At 51.2% G+C, this 22,502-nt stretch overlaps 1 protein-coding gene across 5 annotated transcripts in view; it reads left to right on the top strand.

Annotated features, from left to right (window-relative positions):
* Window positions 1-1,690: 1,690 nt before the first annotated feature.
* PKD1 (polycystin 1, transient receptor potential channel interacting) overlaps window positions 1,691-22,502 on the top strand; it is a 79,515-nt gene continuing 58,703 nt past the window's right edge. For 2 of the 5 annotated variants that reach the window (XM_061577050.1, XM_061577049.1), the window contains exons 1-4: window positions 1,691-4,609; window positions 19,316-19,390; window positions 20,303-20,374; window positions 22,278-22,349. In XM_061577050.1, coding sequence (XP_061433034.1) covers window positions 4,290-4,609; window positions 19,316-19,390; window positions 20,303-20,374; window positions 22,278-22,349 — 539 coding nt within the window. In that variant the 5' untranslated portion in view covers window positions 1,691-4,289. The other 3 variants (XM_061577051.1, XM_061577052.1, XM_061577053.1) reach the window with 3 other exon arrangements.

Genomic DNA, 22,502 nt, shown 5'->3' with positions numbered 1-22,502 from the left:
CCCTGCACGACGGACGGACGGACACAATAATCCCCTGTGGGCTGGTGTAACCAGGAGGTGCCTACCAGTAACATAGTTGAGTAAAGATACTCCCTGGTAGCTGCTTCTCTACTTGGCCCTCTAGCGGGGAGGGCCCTTCCATCAGCAGGGGCGTGAACGAGAAATTGCAGGGCTGCACCATTAACCTTTCTTGAGGAAAACGTGCTCACGTTTGCACAACGTTGCCCCAACGATGGCATGTGGATGAATCCGTTGAATCAACTTGGGTCTTAGGGACCGTCCATAAATGACGTCACGCGATTTTGGACGATTTTTTACCCCCCCTCGTTACACGGCGTCAGAAAAAGTCAGACCCCCCCCCCCCCTCAAATATGACGTCACAAAGCTCTGGACGGCCCCATGCTTCACCACCAAATCGAGGTACAACAAGAGATGATGGTGCTGCATTGTTCATCTCTGCTGCCGACAATGTAGCACTGGCCCCAGGCAGCCTTTGACAACCGCCCATCCACGCACGTGGCAAGCTCCATGATGCAGCTGCGTTGACAGCAGTGCAATAAAAATTAACCCGTAAAAACAAAGTTTTTCACTATAAATCCTTTATATGCGTGGCGGCTAGAGTCCTCTCGTCCTCTGGCTTGAGATGGCTGCCACCTATGGGTCAGATGATTGCCTGCCACCATTAAGCAATTGGTAATTAAATATAATTTATTTTTTCCTAAAAAGTGTAAAATTTTGGAGAAAATAATTTGTCACGCACAACGAGTCTGTGTGCAAAATTTCAGCTCGATTGGATCACGGGAAGTGGGTTAAAAAAACGACCGAAAGATTTGCACGGTCGTAAGCGCGCAAGCAAGCAAGTGAACTTAATATAAAGGATTTAAAAAGTACACTTCTCATTATTTCGTGCAATTCACAAGGAACATTTCCCGAAACGTCGGCAATTATAGGTTAGATGTTTCATTTGAAGACCACACACACACACAAAGTGTTGTTATTGGCCCAATGTATTGATCGGTTTGCCAGATGTGCAACAGGCATCGGTGCGGGGTGGGGCGGAGGGGAGACAAAGGCGGTCGGGCGTGGTTGCGTCCACGTGCTGAGAAGAGGTGGGTGGGGAGCGGTGGTGCAGCGGTTAGCGCTACGCTGCGCTACGAACCAGGACCACCCGAGTTCGATTCCCGCTTGTGGCCACCAACGGCAGAGACGAAAATTATCATGAACCGGTCCTGGGTCTCCCCTAGGTCGACTCAGCCTCAAGTGAGTGCCTGGTGTGTACTGTGTGAACATCGCCACTGGGGAGACAAAGGCGGCCGGGCGTGGTGCTGGCCACCCACCCCCTCGTGTGTCGTGGTGGCCTTCACAGGCTGATAAGGGGGAGTGAGGGGAGGGGCTGAGGGGAGTGAGGGGAGTGAGGGGAGTGAGGGGAGTGAGGGGAGTGGTTGAGGGGGTTGAGGGGAGTTGAGGGGGTTGAGGGGGTTGAGGGGAGGGGTTGTGGGGAGTGAGGGGAGGGGTTGAGGGGAGTGAGGGGAGGGGTTGAGGGGAGTGAGGGGAGGGGTTGAGGGGAGTAAGGGGAGGGGTTGAGGGGGAATGAGGGGAGGGGTTGAGGGGGTTGAGGGGAAGTGAGGGGAGGGGGTGTGGGGGTGAGGGGAGGGGTTGAGGGGGCGTGGCCGCGTGACGTCACGGTCACCATGGCGCCCCGGGGCGAGGCGTCACGGCCCCGGGGCGGCCGCGAGGAGTGATCCGAGACAGCGCGGGCGGCAACTACAACCTCCTCAACTACAACCTCCACAACTACAGGCAACAACTACAGGCGGCAACAACAACTACAGGCGGCAACAACTACAGGCGGCAACAACCTCCACAACTACAGCCCCACAACTACAGGCGGCAACAACCTCCACAACTACAGGCAACAACTACAACCTCCACAACTACAACCCCACAACTACAGGCGGCAACAACTACAGGCAACAACTACAGGCAACAACTACAGGCGGCAACAACAACTACAGGCGGCGGCAACAACTACAGGCGGCAACAACTACAGGCGGCAACAACCTCCACAACTATAACCCCACAACTATAGGCAGCAACAACCTCCGCAACTACAGGCAACAACTACAACCTCCACAACTACAACCCCACAACTACAGGCGGCAACAACCTCCACAACTACAACCCCACAACTACAGGCGGCAACAACCTCCACAACTACAGGCGGCAACAACATCCACAACTACAACCCCACAACTACAGGCGGCAACAACTACAGGCAGCGGCAACAACTTCCACAACTACAGGCGGCAACAACAACTACAGGCGGCAACAACCTCCACAACTACAACCCCACAACTACAGGCGGCAACAACTACAGGCAGCGGCAACAACTTCCACAACTACAGGCGGCAACAACCTCCACAACTACAGGCGGCAACAACTACAGGCGGCAACAACCTCCACAACTACAGGCGGCAACAACATACTGCTACAGCTACTACTACTACAGCTACTACAGCTACTACTACTACAGCTACTACTACTACAGCTACTACTGCTGTAACAACTACTACAGCTACTACTACAGCTACTACTACAGCTACTACTGCTGTAACAACTACTACTACAGCTACTACTGCTGTAACAACTACTACTACAGCTACTACTACTACAGCTGCTACTACAGCTACTACTACATCTACTACTGCTGTAACAACTACTACTACAGCTACTACTACTACAGCTGCTACTACAGCTACTACAGCCTGACAACTACAGCCACTAACTACAACTACCGCTACAACCTTACCCCCCCCGCCACGTCCGTCTTTGTATCTCCCGATTTGGGGCGTCGCACTTTTGATTAGTGGATGAAGTTGTTATCAATATTAATAACGATAACGGTGTTAATGTTGTTATTTACGTGTTAATTAATTTGTGGCAACGCATTTGTTGTTGTTGTTACAATGACCCACTTTAGTAGCGACGTAATAATGGTCATCTTCAATCGGATTGTTTAGAAGTTAACAACAAATGCAATTGACGTTGTAGTTAACGATACGATTATCATCACAAGCGCATCAAGTTATAATTGTGATGATTCTCATTGTAGTCGGCGTACTTGCTGTCGTTTCAAATTGAATGATTCCGCTTGGGACTTGCTCCACCAGACATCCGATCCATCACAGCGGAAAATTATCACCGTCAATATCATCATCATCATCAATCTCATCATCATCATCATCAATCTCATCATCATCAATCTCATCATCATCAATCTCATCATCATCAATCTCATAATCAATATCATCATCATCAATCTCATAATATCAATATCATCATCAATCTCATCATCATCATCATCATCAATCTCATCATCATCAATCTCATCATCATCAATCTCATAATCAATATCATCATCATCATCAATCTCATAATATCAATATCATCATCATCATCATCATCATCAATCTCATCATCATCAATCTCATCATCATCAATCTCATCATCATCAATCTCATAATCAATATCATCATCATCAATCTCATAATATCAATATCATCATCAATCTCATCATCATCAATCTCATCATCAATCTCATCATCATCAATCTCATAATCAATATCATCATCATCAATCTCATAATATCAATCTCATCATCATCAATCTCATCATCAATCTCATCATCATCAATCTCATCATCATCAATCTCATAATCAATATCATCATCATCAATCTCATAATATCAATATCATCATCAATCTCATCATCATCAATCTCATCATCATCAATCTCATCATCATCAATCTCATAATCAATATCATCATCATCAATCTCATAATATCAATCTCATCATCATCAATCTCATCATCATCAATCTCATAATATCAATCTCATCATCATCAATCTCATAATCAATATCATCATCAATCTCATCATCATCAATCTCATCATCATCAATCTCATCATCATCATCATCAATCTCATCATCATCAATCTCATCATCATCATCAATCTCATCATCATCATCAATCTCATCATCATCAATCTCATCATCAATCTCATCATCATCATCAATCTCATCATCAATCTCATCAATATCATCATCAATCTCATCATCAATCTCATCATCATCAATATCATCATCAATCTCATAATATCATCATCATCATCAATCTCATCATCATCGATCTCATCATCAATCTCATCATCATCATCATAAGCCAACATAATCATTACAATCATCATCATCATCAGTTCGTATCCACGACTATGAGACACCCCGCGGCATGCGCGCTGCCTGCCACTGTGAAGTGATGACAGGGCAGCAGCAGCAGCAGCCAGGGCAGCAGCAGCAGCAGCACAGCTGCCCCGGGACTGCCCCTGGGACTCTCCTCCTCCTGCTGCTGCTGATGATGATGACGCTGATGATGGTCGGGATGGCGCCTCCAGTAGCTGCTGTGGGCAGCACGGGGAGTCTGAGCTGCCCCGTCGCCTGCACTTGCCGCTGCCCTCTGCCCCCGCTGCTGCCCGCGGAGTGTTCGGTGAACTGCACGCTGGGAGAACTGCAGCGGCTGCCCCCTCTACTGCCCGACAACACCTCGTCACTGTGAGTGTGATGGGCAGCGTGTCGCGGACAACACTGACACATCAACACTGACTCACCAACACTGACACATCAACACTGACTCACCAACACTGACACATCAACACTGACACATCAACACTGAGACATCAACACTGAGACATCAACACTGACTCATCAACACTGACTCATCAACACTGAGACATCAACACTGAGACATCAACACTGACTCACCAACACTGACTCACCAACACTGACACATCAACACTGACACATCAACACTGACTCATCAACACTGACTCATCAACACTGACTCACCAACACTGACTCACCAACACTGACACATCAACACTGACACATCAACACTGACACATCAACACTGACACAGCAGCACCTCCTCACTGCGAGTGGGCTCTGGGTGTGATTGTTGCGTGCCAGGGTCACCACTGACCACACGTGTGGCCACACCGTCACAACAATCACACCAATGCTCACGCACACACACCAGCATGTCAACACTGACACCAACGCTGACCACCAGCGCTGACACCTTGAAAGATCTGGGCAAAGTCCCATCGGTGAGCTCCGGCAGGCAAGGCTGCGTTGGCTGGGTCATGTAGCCCGCATGCCCAGCCACCGCATGCCTAAACAGCTTTTGTTCGGCCGGATCGAGGGGGCTAAACGGGCGCGGCACGGGCTAGAGAAGAGATGGAGTGATGTGGTACAGGAGGCACAGGCTAGAGAAGAGATGGAGTGATGTGATACGGGAGGATGTGGAGCTGAGTGGACTTGCCGATGACTGGTACCAGCGGTGTCAAGATCGGCCTCAGTGGAGGAGGCTCGTGAAGGACGCTACTGGGCAGTTGGAGGCAGTCGCTCACAACAACGAGCGGAGCGCCGCCGGGTGGCTAAAGCACAGCAAGTTGGTACAGGTGGTGCATCAGCCAGTCATCTCGGTCATCTCAGTCAGTCGACCCGTGGCACCTGCAGGGTTTGTTCCCTGACCTCCTGCCAGCGAGCGTGCGACACTTCACGTGGCCTCAAGGTGCACTTGGCCTGGCACAGGCGCCGTGGTGACGTCACAGTCACTTAGTGGCGATCAGCGGTTGTTGTTGTTGTGTTGTCAGTGTTAACATGTTAGTGTCATTGGTGTCAATGTTAACATGTCAGTGTTAACATGTTAATGTCATTGATGTCAGTGCTGGTGTCAGTGTTAACATGTTAATGTCATTGATGTCAGTGCTGGTGTCAGTGTGAACATGTTAGTGTCATTGGTGTCAATGCTGGTGTCAGTGTTAACATGTTAGTGTCATTGGTGTCAATGCTGGTGTCAGTGTTAACATGTTAATGTCATTGGTGTCAGTGCTGGTGTCATGTTAACATGTTAGTGTCATTGGTGTCAGTACTGGTGTCATGTTAACATGTTAGTGTCATTGGTGTCAGTGTGAACATGTTAATGTCATTGGTGTCAGTGTTAACATGTTAGTGTCATTGGTGTCAATGTTGGTGTCAGTGTTAACATGTTAATGTCATTGGTGTCAGTGCTGGTGTCATGTTAACATGTTAGTGTCATTGGTGTCAGTGTTAACATGTTAGTGTCATTGGTGTGAGTGCTGGGGCCAGAATTGGGCACGACGGCATGGTGGTGGTCAGCGTCCACGCGTTGGTCGCGGTTGCTGAGAGCGTGGCCCGTGTGAGAGAGAGACACATCGCTCCGCTGTGAGTGTTGGCGGGCTCTCTCTCCGCTTCCATCGCGTTCTTCCTTCTCGTCATCTTGGGCAAGCCCGGCTCGTGGGTTCCTACTGAACCGCGTCATGGAGGGAGGGTCCTGCTTGATCGCAATGTTTCAAGTGGTGGTGGCGGTGGTGGTGGCTTTGGCGGTGGTGGTGGTGGCGTAGGTGGTGGTAGCGATGGTGGTGGTCTTGGTGGTGGCTTTGATGATGGTGGTGGTGGCGGTGGCAGTTGGTGGTGGGGGTGGTGGTGGCTTTGGTGGTGGTGGCTTTGGTGGTGGCGGCAGCAGTTGGTGGTGGTGGGGGTGGTGGTGGCTTTGGTGGTGGTGATGGTGGTGGTAGCAGTTGGTGGTGGTGGGGGTGGTGGTGGCTTTGGTGGTGGTGGATGGTGGTGGCCCGGTGGTGGTGACGGCAGCAGCGGTGGCGGCGGTGGTGGTGAGGGGGAGGCGGCAGGCTTATGATTAACCTATTCAAAGTAAGTTCTGGTCACCGCTTCCAACCCCCGACCAACCCCCACCGCACGAAGCGATGCAGCCAAATACACCGGTGCAGAGAGCTCTGCGATGGGTCCATCGTGTCGTGCGCGTGTTGCTGTACGTACGTCAAATTTCTTTCACAGCGTAGTAGGCAACCGTGCTAATCGGAGGTGCGGGGGAAGGACAACAAATTAAATACAAAAATTCGTTCTAAAGAAATTCTTTTCAATCTAGATTTAGTGGCTTCCTAATATCGGACGGAAGAGCATTCCAGACGGCCGCAGGACACGGTCAGATCTTGCAGGATACGGTGAGATCTTGTAGGACACGGTCAGATCTTGTAGGACACGGTCAGATCTTGTAGGACATGGTCAGATCTTGTAGGACACGATCAGATCTTGCGGGACACAGTGAGATCTTGTGGGACACGGTCAGATCTTTTAAGACACGGTCAGATCTTGTAGGACACGGTGAGATCTTGTAGGACACGGTCAGATCTTGTAGGACACGGTGAGATCTTGTAGGACACGGTGAGATCTTGTAGGACACGATCAGATCGTGTAGGACACGGTCAGATCTTGTAGGACACGGTCAGATCTTGTAGGACACGGTGAGATCTTGTGGGACACGGTCAGATCTTGTGGGACACGGTGAGATCTTGTGGGACACGGTCAGATCTTGCAGGACACGGTGAGATCTTGCAGGACACAGTCAGATCTTGCGGGACACGATCAGATCTTGTAGGACACGATCAGATCTTGTGGGACACGGTCAGATTTCGTGGGACACGGTCAGATCTTGTAGGACACGATCAGATCTTGTGGGACACGGTCAGATCTTGTAGGACACGATCAGATCTTGTAGGACACGGTCAGATCTTGTGGGACACGGTCAGATCTTGTAGGACATGATCAGATCTTGTGGGACACGGTCAGATCTTGTAGGACACGATCAGATCTTGCAGGACACGGTCAGATCTTGCAGGACACGATCAGATCTTGCAGGACACGGTCAGATCTTGTAGGACACGATCAGATATTGTGGGACACGGTCAGATCTTGTGGGACACGATCAGATCTTGTGGGACACGGTCAGATCTTGTAGGACACGGTCAGATCTTGTAGGACGCGTCACGACACGTGCCAAATGATTTTGTGCACGGTGCAGCTTGGTATAATGTTAAATGGCTGAGGTGCTCGCTAACAACACTTGCCGCCCAGGCAGTCCTAACGCTATACGGGGGAGCTTTGTCTTTGTCGTGTGCGTGCAGCTGGCTGAGCTAGGAACCCGGCGACCCGAGTTCGAACCCCGCTCGTGGCCCCCAACACCACCAGTGACGGACTATCTGAACCGGTCCTGAGTCTTCCCTCGGTCGACTCAGCCCCAAATGAGTTGCCTTGTGCGGTGTGTAGACATTACCACTCTCGGGATGGTGTTGGCCACCCACCACCCGCTCACGTGCCTTGCCCCGGCATTCATAGGTCGTTGCTTGCTCACAGCACTTCCCCCAAATGTCTGTGAAGGCTGCACTGGGAGGGGGGGGGTGGGATCTTTTTCTTGTTTGTGTGCAGGCTGACAAGAGGGGGGGGGGACATTGTGCTGGCCTTCCTGAGAGGTCATTGACTCTCGTTACACGGTACAGGAAATGCGTACACGAGATTCCTGTGTGCCTCTGTTTATGGGGTCGTCCATAAATGACGTCACGCAATTTTGGACGATTTTTGACCACCCCCACCCCCACCCTTCGTCACACGGCGTCATAGAAAGTCAGACCCCCCCCCCCTCAAATATGACGTCACAAAGCTCTGCCCCCCCCAAAATAAAACATGCTTCAAATCGCTTTAAACTATTGTCATTGTAGTGCGTATTTAATGTGGCGCTGCAGTCTGGTGTTGTAGGAGAAAACATTTATTAAAAAGTCTATTTAATTAAGTAGAACGTGTTGATGTGACGTCAAATTTCTCTACACTAGTAGTGTAGTAATGTGTAGTAGTGTGTAGTGTAGTAGTGTATAGTAGTGTTGTAGTGTGTAGTAGTATAGTAATGTATAGTAGTGTAGTAGTGTATAATAGTGTGTAGTAGTATAGTAGTGTTTTGTAGTGTAGTGTATAGCAGTGTATAGTAGTGTATAGTAGTGTAGTGTATAGTGTAGTAGTGTATAGTAGTGTAGTAGTGTATAGTGGTGTAGTAATGTATATCAGTGTAGTAGTGTATGGTAGTGTAGTGTATAGTGTAGTGTATAGTAGTGTAGTAATGTATAGTAGTGTATAGTAGTGTAGTAGTGTATAGTAGTATAGTGTATAGTAGTGTAGTGTATAGTAGTGTAGTGTATAGTAGTGTAGTAGTGTATAGTAGTGTAGTGTTTAGTGTAGTGTATAGTAGAGTGTATAGTAGTGTAGTGTATAGTGTAGTGTATAGTAGTGTGTAGTAGTGTGGTAGTGTGTCGTAGTGTAGTGTATAGTGTAGTGTATAGTAGTGTACAGTGTAGTGTATAGTAGTGTAGTGTATAGTGTAGTCGTGCTTGAGTCCGTCGCCAGGGACAGGCAGGTCTGGACTTCCGTACTCAACACGCTGCTGCCGCCGCGACCTTCGCCAGGCCAAGCGGATTGAGGAACGCACGAACCAACGAACCAACGCGTAGATTGTTAAATATTTCTGGTAAAATTTTGGCAAAAACATCCCGGATGCTGAAACATAGCCCCACGTTGGGGTTGAGCGGAGCGCGTTGGAGCGCTTGGGGATCAGCGATTGCACTTTCACCAAAAGTGGGTCTCGGCGGTGCCACGCCAGATGAAGTGTATCGGTGTCGTGGGTCACCGGTCAGCAGCCGGCTTGTACAGCGTGACCAGTGGTAGTGGTGGTGGTAGTGGTGGTGGTAGTGGTGGAGGTGGTAGTGGTGGTGGTGGTAGTGGTGGTGGTAGTGGTGGTGGTAGTGGTGGTGGTGGTAGTGGTGGTGGTAGTGGTGGTGGTAGTGGTGGTGGTGAGTCCGTGGGAGGAGAAACCAGCCCTGTACGATGGTGCTCCGCAGTGAGAGAGGGGACATTCCGCACGGAAGGTTTGCTTGCTGCGGTAGTCGTGCCTATCGTTGTGCAATTGTATTGAGGGACCGTGTTGTTGTGGTTGTTGTTGTCTTGCTGTGGTCTGGGACTCTTGTTGTTGTTGTTGTGTTGCTGCCTGGCCCCAGCTTGCATTTAGTGCTGAAAGATCGGCAGGAATTGATTTACTTTTGCAATGTTCTATTTGTTTCTAGTGGCTTGCTTAGCTCTGTGCTTGTTGTTGTCACTCTCTTGACCCCGTGCCCCTACTGGACATCTGTGAAGAAGAGCTTCATAGGTCATCGGATTTCCTCCTGCGGGCTAAATAAAATAAAATAAATGACGACAACACAAGCGTCCATCATCAGGTGGGAAAGCAGCGTGGTCTGCTGCTGAGGCAGACTTTTAAATGATTTGAAATGGGTGTAGCTCAAGGGAGCTACACCTGATGATGGACGCTTGTGTTGGGCCCGAAACGTCGTGATTTGTTTGATTTTATACCCACGTGACTTTACCCAGCTTCACATCAAGATTGGTCTAAATTAATATTTTTTTTCTTTTTGGTTCTTTTGGTAAAGTCACGTAGAATGGAAATAATAAAATAATAAAAATAAAAATAATAAAATAATATTTTATTATTTCCATTCTACGTGACTTTACCGAAAGAACCAAGAAGATGAATCCCTGCAGTCACGAAAGCTTTAAATCGAAATTTAATATTTTTTATTTTCATCGTTACGATCGCTTGCGCTTTGTTCACCCAGGGTTTAAAGCCTCGTCAACTCTTAAGGCTCGCATTCTTTTCAGGCGGGTCCTGGAAAGTTTTTGTTGTCACAGTTAAGGGGGGCGATGTGTTGCTGTTTGTGTTAGCCCAACGAAGCAATGTGCAGGTGCTTTATCAGCATTGTTTCTTAAAGTTTATGTTGGCGGAGAAATTCAGGAGGGTCTTAATTTCCACGAGTGATCTGAGATTGAGATTGGCCCAATGCCAATTACATGATTATTATATTATGATTCATCTTCTTGGTTCTTTCGGTAAAGTCACGTAGAATGGAAATAATAAAATAATAAAATTAAAACATAATAAAATAATTCTATCATTCAGTCTTCTCGACAGACCTGTTCTCCACCTGAGGGACGGCTGCTTGCGTTGTGGCCGAAACGTCGTGAGAATTATGTTATTGTGTTTTATTTTTATTATTTTATTATTTCCATTCTACGTGACTTTTCCGAAAGAACCAAGAAGATGAATCCCTGCAGTCACGAAAGCTTTAAATCGAAATATATTATGATTATTATATTATGATTATTATATTATGATTATTATAGGAGTTAAGCAGAGAACCCAGATGAAACCCATGCATGACAGTGTGGGAGAGAATATACCAACTACACACAGAAGGTCGATCGAGTTAGGAAATCGGTGTTCACTAAAGCGGTGACAGCCTCCTGTTTGCTGATACACAAGCTCATTAAGCAACTATGTTGTCCACAAGTCGATTTGCCCTTGCCAGCGTGAGAGTTCAGTGTTTCTGTCCGTCCGCTTGATGGGTTTCCCTCTCGATTTCTTAGGTTTCTGGCTCGGTTTCTGTGTCAGTTTAAACTAAACTATATATATTCTTAGGTTTTGTCGGTAAAGTCACGTAGGTAAAACATTAAAATTAATACAGCTGTCGTGGCTGTGACGGTTCCACCTGAAGACGGAGGCTTGTGTTGCCTCCGAAACGTCGTGATTTTTATTTTATTTTACTTTTATTAATTTTAATGTTTTATCCACGTGACTTTACCGAAAAAACCTAAGAATATGAATCCTTGCAGTCACGAAAGCTTCAAATCTAGAACTAAACTATACACTCAACATATTTTGTATTTATTTTACCAGGTAAGACTCCCACTGAGCTGCTATGTATCTCTGTTTCAGAAGCAGTCACAAATGATAGCCCAACGAAGTAGCTTATACTGGTAGGAACCACCTGGTTCCACCAGCCCACAGGGGATTATTGTGTCCGTCCGTCGTGCATCCAGTAAAGCAAGCGGATCAATCGCCGCCTGTTTCCATCTGCGTGGCTGATGGATCGAGCGTTGCCCCCTCGCGCGCCGTGGGTTTTCTCCGTGGAGCTCCAGTTCACACCCACAGCGAAAAGAGAAACCGGTCTGCAAAATTGAAAACTGTCCGCAAATTACATCGTTGTCATTGCACATAGCGGCAACATCGCCACCGCCGTTGCAAAAATTCGGCAGGACCCTCCTGAAAATCGGTCTTGAGACTCGATGGGACATTTCTGGGTAAAAAAGCGTAATAATTCACGCTGTAAGTTTCACTGTCATTTATTGATTAAATGACTACGTCGGATGACCACCATGGAGTCTACCTCGCCTGGTATGCAAGAGGTTGTGAGTTCGATCCCGACCCTGACATCTGTCTGTATATTTGGAGTTTGCGTGTCTCTCTCTCTCTCCCCGTGGTCGCGTGGATTTTTCTCCGGGTCCTCCGGTGTTTCCATCCATATTTGCGTGCGTTTATTGAGAGTATTTAGCATGCTTTACATTTTCCACGCGATAAGCCACTTTGTTGAGCTATCATTTATGGCCAGGCCTCTTCTGAAAGAGCTACCTAGCTCAGTGGGCCTTACCTGGTAAAATAAAATAAAACAAATAAAACATAATAAAATACAATTCTCACGACGTTTCGACCACAACGCAAGCAGCCGTCCTCAGGTGAAGAACAGGTCTGTCGGAAAGACAGCGTCTGACTTGATTTGACCCAGACTGTCTTTCCGACAGACCTGTTCTTCACCTGAGGACGGCTGCTTGCGTTGTGGCCGAAACGTCGTGAGAATTATTTTATAATGTTTTATTTTTATTATTTTATTATTTCCCTTCTACGTGACTTTACCGAAAGAACCAAGAAGATGAATCCTTGCAGTCACTAAAGCTTTAAATCGAAAAAAAAATTTGTTTAGTTTATAGTTTACTGCCGAAAAAAGTTCAGCACAGTGGCGATGTAATGGGTAACGGCTATTTAAGAAGGAACACTGCCCCTTTCACTCCTGCGGTATCTGCGGCGGTTTTCGTTCCGCGAGGAATTCGCCAGTAGCTGGTGGTGACGGAGGAGAGATATCTGGGAATGTCGGTGCGTGACCTCTCCGTCCAAAGACTCGCCAGGCCTGACCCTGCTTAGCAACGGCCCCACGTGATAGAAGCTGTGACGAGATGCAGAGATGACTGCACCCAGTGTCTCTCTGTGTCAACACGGCCTGCTGCTGCTGCTGTTTAGCACAGAGCGGGGGTCTTTATGCTGGGTTCATGAGTGTATGGGTCTCTGCTATAAGCCTCGATGTGGGTATATGGGTCTCAATGTTAATCTATGAGTCTATGCGTATCTACCAAGGGTCTCTGTGTGACTGTGGGTCTTTATGTCATCGAGTCTATGTGTCTCTACTGTGGGTCTCGATGTAACTGGTTGGTTCCATGAGTCTATCATGGGTCTCTGGGTAGTTGTGTGAGTCTACGGTTCTTTACTGTGAGGTTTTATTGGACTCTGTGAGTCATTGAGTCGCTACCATGGGTTCCTGTATGAGTTTATCTGTCCCTACTATAGATCTGTGTGAATAGATGAGGCAGTGGGTCTCGACTATGGGTCCCTATTTGGCTCTGAATCTACAGGTCTCTAAGTGAGTCTGCGGGTCTCCACCGTGGGTCTCTGCGTGAATCTATGAGTAAGATTCGGTCTCTCACAACCACCCAGCCTTGTTTAAAACGCACGTCCAGCAACACTCGGCCGAGGCAGCAGGAAACGGGAGCTGTCTTTGCGTCTTCAGCGAGCGTGAATAAGGCAAAGCGGGCGCTTGTGCACACACTTGCGATTTTGTAAGCGTGGAGGTGAAGTGGCGAGCGGGGGCCGCTGGCTCTGCCGCCCTCCGGCGTTTGCGCAGCCCTCCCCGCTGGTGCTGCCCGTGCGCGTGGACACGCGGGTGCTGCCCGGACTTGCCGGTTTCCAGGGGCAAGCGGCGTGAGGGCGCTTGAGTTCCATTGATGAGCGGGCGCACGGAGTGCCTTGCGTTCTCATCGCCTCGTGAATGTCCAAGAGGCGTGCGCGATGAGCGAGCGGGCGAGTTGGGGCGTTGCTAGGGCACTGCTTCTCCTCCTCAACCTTTTGTTGCGTGGCGGTGGCAGGGTGGTTGGTGGCAGCGTGACGGTAACACTCCTCGCGCCTCACTTGGCGCAGAAGGGGCCTGGGTTCGATTGCCGACTCGGGCGCCTTTCTGTGTTGCGTTTGTACTTTCTCTCCCCGCGCGCGCTGGGAATTCCTGGCCAAGTAACCCCGGTGTAGGAGGAACCTCCTGCGGACGAGTCTTGAGACTCGGCGAGGCTTTGCCGGGTAAACCCAAATGGCATTATTATTTGTAATCAATTGTTGCATTCGGGTACACGGAGGGGAGTCGAGGGAGATGAGAGGGGAGAGGTAGGAGAGTTTGTGGAGGGGAGTGGAGTGAGATGAGAGGGGAGAGGTAGGAGAGTGTGTGGAGGGGAGTGGAGTGAGATGAGAGGGGAGATGCAGGAGAGAGCGTGGAGGGGAGTGGAGTGAGATGAGAGGGGAGAGGCAGGAGAGTGCGTGGAGGGGAGTAGAGTGAGATGAGAGGGGAGAGGCAGGAGAGTTTGTGGAGGGGAGTAGAGTGAGATGAGAGGGGAGAGGCAGGAGAGTGCGTGGAGGGGAGTGGAGTGAGATGAGAGGGGAGAGGTAGGAGAGTGTGTGGAGGGGAGTGGAGTGAGATGAGAGGGGAGAGGTAGGAGAGTGCGTGGAGGGGAGTGGAGTGAGATGAGAGGGGAGAGGCAGGAGAGTGCGTAGAGGGGAATCGAGTGAGATGAGAGGGGAGAGGTAGGAGAGTGCGTGGAGGGGAGTGGAGTGAGATGAGAGGGGAGAGGTAGGAGAGTGCGTGGAGGGGAGTGGAGTGAGATTAGAGATGAGAGGCATGAGAGTGCGTGGAGGGGAGTGGAGTGAGATGAGAGGGGAGAGGTAGGAGAGTGCGTGGAGGGGAGTGGAGTGAGATGAGAGGGGAGAGGTAGGAGAGTGCGTGGAGGGGAGTAGAGTGAGATGAGAGGGGAGAGGCAGGAGAGTGTGTGGAGGGGAGTAGAGTGAGATGAGAGGGGAGAGGTAGGAGAGTGCGTGGTGGAGGGGAGTGGAGTGAGATGAGAGGGGAGAGGTAGGAGAGTGCGTGGTGGAGGGGAGTAGAGTGAGATGAGAGGGGAGAGGCAGGAGAGTGCGTGGAGGGGAGTAGAGTGAGATGAGAGGGGAGAGGCAGGAGAGTGCGTGGAGGGGAGTAGAGTGAGATAAGAGAGGTAGGAGAGTGCGTGGAGGGGAGTGAAGTGAGATGAGAGGGGAGAGGTAGGAGAGTGCGTGGAGGGGAGTGGAGTGAGATGAGAGGGGAGAGGTAGGAGAGTGCGTGGTGGAGGGGAGTGGAGTGAGATGTCTTTTGTCGAGGGGATAACCCCCGCTCCCCCCCCCAGCTGCTCTGCACCACGGCGCCTGTGCGCACGCAGGACGATGAGGATGAGAAGTCTCCGTCAATTTCCCGGCGTGCAGCCAGCGCCGCGTGTTTCGACTCCGTCAGCCGCGCGCCGCGAGCGGGTGATTCATCCCAACGCTCGTTCATCATCTCAGCGGCACAGAATGCGAGCGGAGCCGCCGCCGCCGCTGCTGCTGCTGCTGCTACTACAGACATTTTTGTTCCACGAAGTTAAAATTAAAATTCCGGGCGGCGAGTTCTGCTTTTTTGACGTAACTCACGTCGGCCGGAGGGTCGCCGCGTCGCTGGCGGAAGGGAACGAGCAAACTGGTGGCTCGTTTGACCATACTTCACCGCCCTGGTCGGTGCGGGTCGGTGGGGGGGGGGTGAGGAAGGGTGGGAGGTGGAGGTGGTGCCACAGGATGGGTTCAGATGCCACCCACGGCACTCGTGGTTGGTGCGGTGCGCTAACCGCCGGGCCACCGCTCCACATCCCCACTGGCAGAGGCTTCTGATATGTTTATTAAAACATTTTTCTATTTTAAGATCACACGGTGCTGTTGACGAACGAATGTGTTGCGGTTTTTGTTGATGTTGTTATTTGTGCTTTTGTGCAACCACGTGACATGTAGCAGCAACAGCAGCTGCAGCAGCGACAGCAGCTGCAGCAGCGGCAGCAGCGGCAGCAGCGGCAGCAGCGGCAGCAGCGGCAGCAGCGGCAGCAGCGGCAAATGATTTGTTTCCCGGCTGAATGTGAGGACGTGGGGGAAAGAGACGACGTGGAGCAGTGCGGAAGGAAAGAGCAGAAAGATGATCATCGTTACGTGTGCACGTTGAACTTCTTTCGCACCGTACGTAGCCAACCGTGCTAATCGGAGGTGCGGGGTGGGACAACAAACTGAACACAAAACGCAACTGTAAAGAAACTAGTTTTTAATCGAGGTGATTTGAAAGTGTACAGTTCCAGTGGCTTCCTAACATCGGAAGGAAGAGCGTTCCAGACGGCCGCAGAAGCGCATCTGACCACCGTCTTTGTTCGAGAGCCGCTGCGAGGATGAGCGGACTTTGCCTGATGGTTTACGCTCCTTGACGATATCAGCAAGGGATTGTGGTTCATTTGTGATGAGCACTCTGTGTGTAACGAGCGCAGTCAGTCATCTCACCCCCACCGTGTGAGCCATGACCATTCCACCACTGGCTCTGTAGGGTTGTTGTTAAGCACGAGGTGAACACCAATGCCTCAACGCTCTTTTGAGTTGCAGGGAAATCGCAGTGGCTTTTTAAATCCTTTATATTAAGTTCACTTGGTTGCTTGCTTACGACCGTGTAAATCTTTCGGTCGTTTTTTAACCCACTTCCCGTGATCCATTCGAGCTGACATTTTGCACACAGACTCGTTGTGCGTGTATTTTCGTGAAAAAATTTTTCCAAAATTTTACACTTTTTAGGAAAAAAAAATTATATGTAACTACCAATTGCTTAATGGTGGCAAGCAATCATCTGACCCATAGGTGGCAGCCATCTCAAGCCAGAGGACGAGAGGACTCTAGCCGCCACGCATATAAAGGATTTATAGTGAAAAACTTTGTTTTTACGGGTAAATTTTTTCTAGTCAAGGACGCGGGGAACTGATGGGGAGGAGGATGATGATGATGATTCTGTAACAACACACACACACGCGGACAGACCAGACGTGTGTGTGTTATGTGTGGAGTGTGCCTCTCTCAGCTGTTGGTTTTACCTCCCGGAGCCTGGGCCTGTTTGTACAGCCGTAATCTTTGACAAGCCGGGCGTGAAAAGGGGGCTCGCACACACACACACACACGCGTGCGCGCCCTCATGCACACACGCATACATATCCCCCATGCAGCTTTTCATCGGCGACGGTGGTTTGCCGTGAGCAACAGGAGAGTTGAATTCTAGATTTGAAGCTTTCGTGACTGCAAGGATTCATGCTCTTAGTTCTTTCGGTAAAGTCACGTAGGTAAAAAATGAAATTAAAATCAAGACAAATAAAATGATAAAAATCACGACGTTTCGGAGGCAACACAAGTCTCCGTCATCAGGTGGGACAGTCACAGCCAGATTTTAATTTCAATTTTTTACCTACGTGACTTTACCGAAAGAACTAAGAGTAGGAGAGTTGAACTCAGGACGTCGGGTTTGTTAAGGCTGCCCTGGCACGACACCGCGCCCTGGCCGCCTTTGTCTTCCCAATGCTGATGTTTACACACCGCACCAGGTACTCATTCGAGGCCGAGTCGACCTAGGAGAGGGTCCAGGACCGGTTCACATACTCGCCACGAGTGTTGGCAGTGAGCGGGGGGAATCCAGCGAGCCTGGGTCACCGCGGGTGCATAGAGCAGTGCGCTAACCTCGGCGCCACCACTCCCCACAAAGGCAACGACCCCTTGAACTGTATAACCTCGACAGACTGTTGGGGAAAGTGCTGTTAGCTGTTAGCGGCATTGTGGCACACGAGGGGGTGGGTGGCCAGCACCTCGCCCGGCTGCCTTTGTCTCCCCAGTGGCGATGTTTACATCGCACTGGGTGCTCATTTGAGGCTGAGTCGACCTCGGGGAGGCCCAGGACCGATTCAGATGATCGTCACCGGTGTTGGTGGCCGTGAGCGGGAATCGAACTCGGGTCGCCGGGTCCGTAGGGCAGCGTGCTAAACCATTGCGCTACCGCTCACGCACGCAGACGCACGCACGGAGGAAAACAAGTATTCTGAGCATTTACACCATTGGTACCTCATCTGGTCCAACCCATGTGAGACTAGGCTTTAAGGAAAGCTGTCTCGGGTGTGGACCAATCAACTTCAAGGACAGTGCATACATTATCAGAGTTATGTTTTTTGTTTGCATTATGACTGCAGGTATAGTGGTCTATGCAAACATGACTCCTCGTAAAAAACGGTGTCAGTTTTGTTGCCAGATAATAGGGTTAAAAACCAATTATCAAATAGTCCGAGATCCGAAATTGCGTTCAAAAACACGGGGCTGTGGAAAATGTGTGTAGCTGGAGATTATTTCCAAGCCCTTACTGGGGAACGAGAACGTCCACGTGGCTTTGGGCCGCGGCGGTGAGACCTGCGAAGAGTTATTCTTGCCATAATGGGAGAAGAGTGGCACAGCTTGCGATTGCAGATTATCCCCCTATTGTTGTGCGTCGGTGTCTAGAAAGCACGCCCGGTTTAGCTTCGTGCGTGTCTGGTTCTATGTGTTCGTCCGTGGAGGATGCCCGTGAAGGACGCTGCTACTGAGCTGTTGAAGGCAGTCGCCCCCTCCAACAACAACGGAGGGCAGAGGAGCGATGCTCACAACAATGAGCGGAGCGCCGGGTGGCTAAAACGCAGCAAGTTAGAGTAGGGAGCAACTGCCAGTCATCTCAGGCAGTTAACCCATGGCACCTGCTGGGTCTGTCCCGTGACCTCCTGTCAGTAGCGAGCCTTCCACATGTCACACGATTGCCTCAAAGTGCACCTAGCCTGGTACGAGCATCGTGGTGGCGTTACCGTCAGTGGCGAATGGCAACGATGATTGCGTGTATCGTTGTGCGGATTGGTGGTGTGGTGGTCGATGCGCTACGCTACGATCCTGGCGACCTGAGTTCGAATCACGGCCGTGTACCGTCAGTGGCGAGTGATACCTCTACCCGTGGTCAGTGGGCCTTACCTGGTCAACTACAAATAGTTTTGGTTAAATTTCGATTTAAAGCATTCGTGACTGCAGGGATTCATCTTCTTGGTTCTTTCGGTAAAGTCACGTAGAAGGAAAATAATGAAATAATAAATATTTTTTCATTATATTTTATTGTTTTATTTTATTACTTTATTATTTTCCTTCTACGTGACTTTACCGAAAGAACCAAGAAGAGTTTTGGTTGAGTTTTATCGGTGCTCCCTAGCAGCACCTGCCCCAAACGTTTGTTAAGGTGAGACCGACGATCTTTGTATTTGGTGTGTGTCGTGTCTTGCCAGGGACCTGTCGCACAACAACATCCAGGAGTTGGAGGAGGACGTCCTGTCGCGTGTCGCGCACTCCCTCTCCGTGCTGTGAGTTCTTCGGGCCGGACCGCCCTGGCTCCACGCTCACGCGCACCGAACCCGCCGAACGGCGGCCCCGGTTCCAGTTCGGGTTTTTAACGAGGCCGGGTCTCGGTGCGGGAGAGAAGCACGGAGAGACGCGTGCTCGGGGCGGCACTGAGAGGCAGAGAGAGGAACACGTGGTTTAGAGGACACGCGCACACAGAGGTCAATGTCATCACATTGATCTTCATCGACCATGGTGATCGTGACAGGAGCGTGGAGAAGAGATGCACGCTGGGAATTGCACTGAGAGATGCAGAGAGAGAGGAACACGTGGTTTAGAGGACACGCGCACGCAGAGGTCAATGTCATCACAATGATCTTCATCGAGCAGTGGATAGACCATGGTGATGGTGACAGGAGCGTGGAGGAGAGATGCACGCTGGGAATTGCACTGAGAGATACAGAGAGAGAGGAACAGGTGGAGTAGAGAACACACGCAGGTTTGTGACATCACCACATCGATAGAGCGGCACAGCGAGGAATAGCGATGTATTTATATAGAACTTCTTTCGCACTGTACATAGCCAACCGTGTTAATTAGAAGTGTGGGGAAGCTCAACAAACTAAACACAAAATGTGGCTTCCTAATACCGAAAGGAAGAGCATTCCAGACGGCCGCAAGGGCGCATTTGAAAGCGCCGCGCGATGCCGTGGCCACCGTCTTTCTTCGACGGCTGAGCCAAAAGCCGCCGCCGCCGCTGCAGCGATGACGAGCGGAGTGTCGCGTGACGACGGCTTATGCTCCTTAACGAGATCAGCGCCGAGGTGATTGGTGGTCGCTTCCTGGCCGAGCGCTTTGTGTGTGCGAGCCTCCGTGGGCCGTCACCTGCGGTGAAAGGTGCGTGTCTGTCCGTGCGTCCCGTTGCGTTTCCCCAGGAATCTGACGGACAACAAGATCTTCCGCCTCGGCGTGCACGCCTTCCGCGACATGACCTCGCTGCTCGTGCTGTGAGTCGCGTGTCCGTGCGCCGCCTGGGTCGCGTGCGTCCCGTCTCGTCTGCGACCGCTAAGTTCCGCGTTTCGTCAGTTGTGCAATCTTCCTAAATCGTCGCTCGACGCGTGTTCGCACGCGGCGCGTCACTTACGTTACAAGGCAGAGCGCGAGCGCCGTTACAACGCGGCTTCTCAGCGGAAGACGACGAACTACTTTCTTGAGCTGAGCGGTACAGCGATACGGTACGCGGAGTGATACGGTAACGCGGCGGGGAAATTGTCTCTCGCCACACTCTGTCGCGACGCTATTTATGGGAAAATCGTTTTGTCTTTGCGCGTTTTTCTCCCGCGTAAAATAGCTGGTAAACCATCGGCCGTTGCAAGGAGTCAGATTAATCAGAGATTTGAAAGTTTTCGTGACTACAGGGATATCCATACTCTTTGGTTCTTTCGGTAAAGTCACGTGGGTAGAAAATAAAATAAAAATTCAATCACGACGTTTCGATTGCAACACAAGCAATCGTCATCAGGTGGGAAAACCAGAGCTTGTGTTGCAATCGAAACTTTGTGATTTAATTTTAATTTTATCTTACACCTACGTGACTTTACCGACAGAACCAAAGAGTACGAGTCAGATGAACTCAACAAAGACGTGCTGAGGGCGGCAGGGGGTGGTGGTTCAGTGGCAACGCTCGTGCCTCGCAGCGAGAAGGGGGGCCCTGGCTTCCGTTCCCGACTGATGCCACTTTCTTCGTCGAGTTTGTTTCTTCCGCCCCCCCCCCCCGTGTTCTGCAGAGTGTGAGGAGTGTTGTGCGTGCGTGTGTGCGTGTGTGCGTGCGTGTGTGTGCGTGCGTGCATGAGTGTGTAGAGCGGCGGTGGAGCGGTTAGCGCGCCGCGTTACGAACCCGGCGTCCCGAGTTGGATTCCCGCTCACGGCCGACACCAGTGACGATTATCCGAAACGGCCCTCCCCGAGGTCTATTCAGCCATAAATGAGTACCCGGTGCGCTGTGTAAACATCGCCACCAGAGAGAGACAAAAGCGGCCGGGCGTGGTGCTGGCCACCCACCCCCTCGTGCGCCGCGCTGGCGTTCACAGGCGCTCACTGACAGCACTTGCCCCAACAGTCTGTTAAGGCTACACGGGGAGGGGATATTTGTTTTGTCTTTGCGGGAGAGCCCCGACGGGTGATTAGGCGCGTGAGTGGCGCCCCGTCGCCGGGACGGCACTCCCCGTGTCACGGCCCCGCGGGACGAGCGACGGTTAGCGCGGCGGTGCGGTGCCAGGGTGGCGCGTGTCCTGGGCCGGGCCTGTCGGGACACGCACGCGCCGCCGGGAGGAGCCTCGCTGCCACCGTTGCGACGGCGGCGGTGGTGCGGGGGGGGTGGCGGGGGCCGTTACGCGCGGCGTGCGTGTGTAGGGCGGCGGGGCACAGAGGTTGCAAACGGGTTTTGATTCCTTACCCGTACCCGGCCGCACCAGGGTCGCAAACGGGTACCCGTACCCGGCCGGGTACGGGTACCCGTTCTCTACCCTGACCCGTACCCTTCCCGAAATGAGTGACAAACGGTTACTCACCGGTGACTCACGGCCTACCCGTACCCGGCCGCACCAGGGTCGCAAATGGCTACCCGTACCCGTACCCGGCCGGGTACGGGTAGCCGGGTATCGAGTAGGGTACGGGTATCGGGTACCCGGTTGCGACCTCTGGCGGGGCGGCAACGCTCGCGCCGCCCCCGGAGCAGCGACAGCCTGGGTTCGATCCCCACGTTGGGTTGGCGCCTCGGCGCGTGGAGTTTGTACGTTCTCCCCCCTCCGCCGCCGGTTCCGCGTGGCGTGAGCGAGCGAGCGCGGCCAGCCAGGCCCCCCTTCTATGTCGTCGCTTTAGCGGACGTCGTGTCTCCTCCTCCTCCCGCAGGGATCTGAGCGACAATCAGATCGGCACGCTGCCCAACGGCGTCTTCGACAACCTCACGAGCCTCGCCGTGCTGTAAGTCGCGTCGCGGACTCTGGCCTCTGTGCGACTCCGCCAATCCCCTGCCGAGTGATTTGATTGCCAGCGCATTTCCTTAGATCAACACGCGCGCGCGCATTGTATATCTGTGGACTCAGTTGCTGAGCACAGGCCCGAAACGTCAAACGC

This window comes from Lethenteron reissneri, chromosome 63 (genome assembly GCF_015708825.2).
Source record: "Lethenteron reissneri isolate LAM-NWPU_2019-01 chromosome 63, ASM1570882v1, whole genome shotgun sequence".
NCBI classification, from domain to species: domain Eukaryota; kingdom Metazoa; phylum Chordata; class Hyperoartia; order Petromyzontiformes; family Petromyzontidae; genus Lethenteron; species Lethenteron reissneri.
The sequence above is the reverse complement of the archived record's forward strand: the minus strand, read 5'-3'. Positions and strand labels throughout refer to the sequence as shown.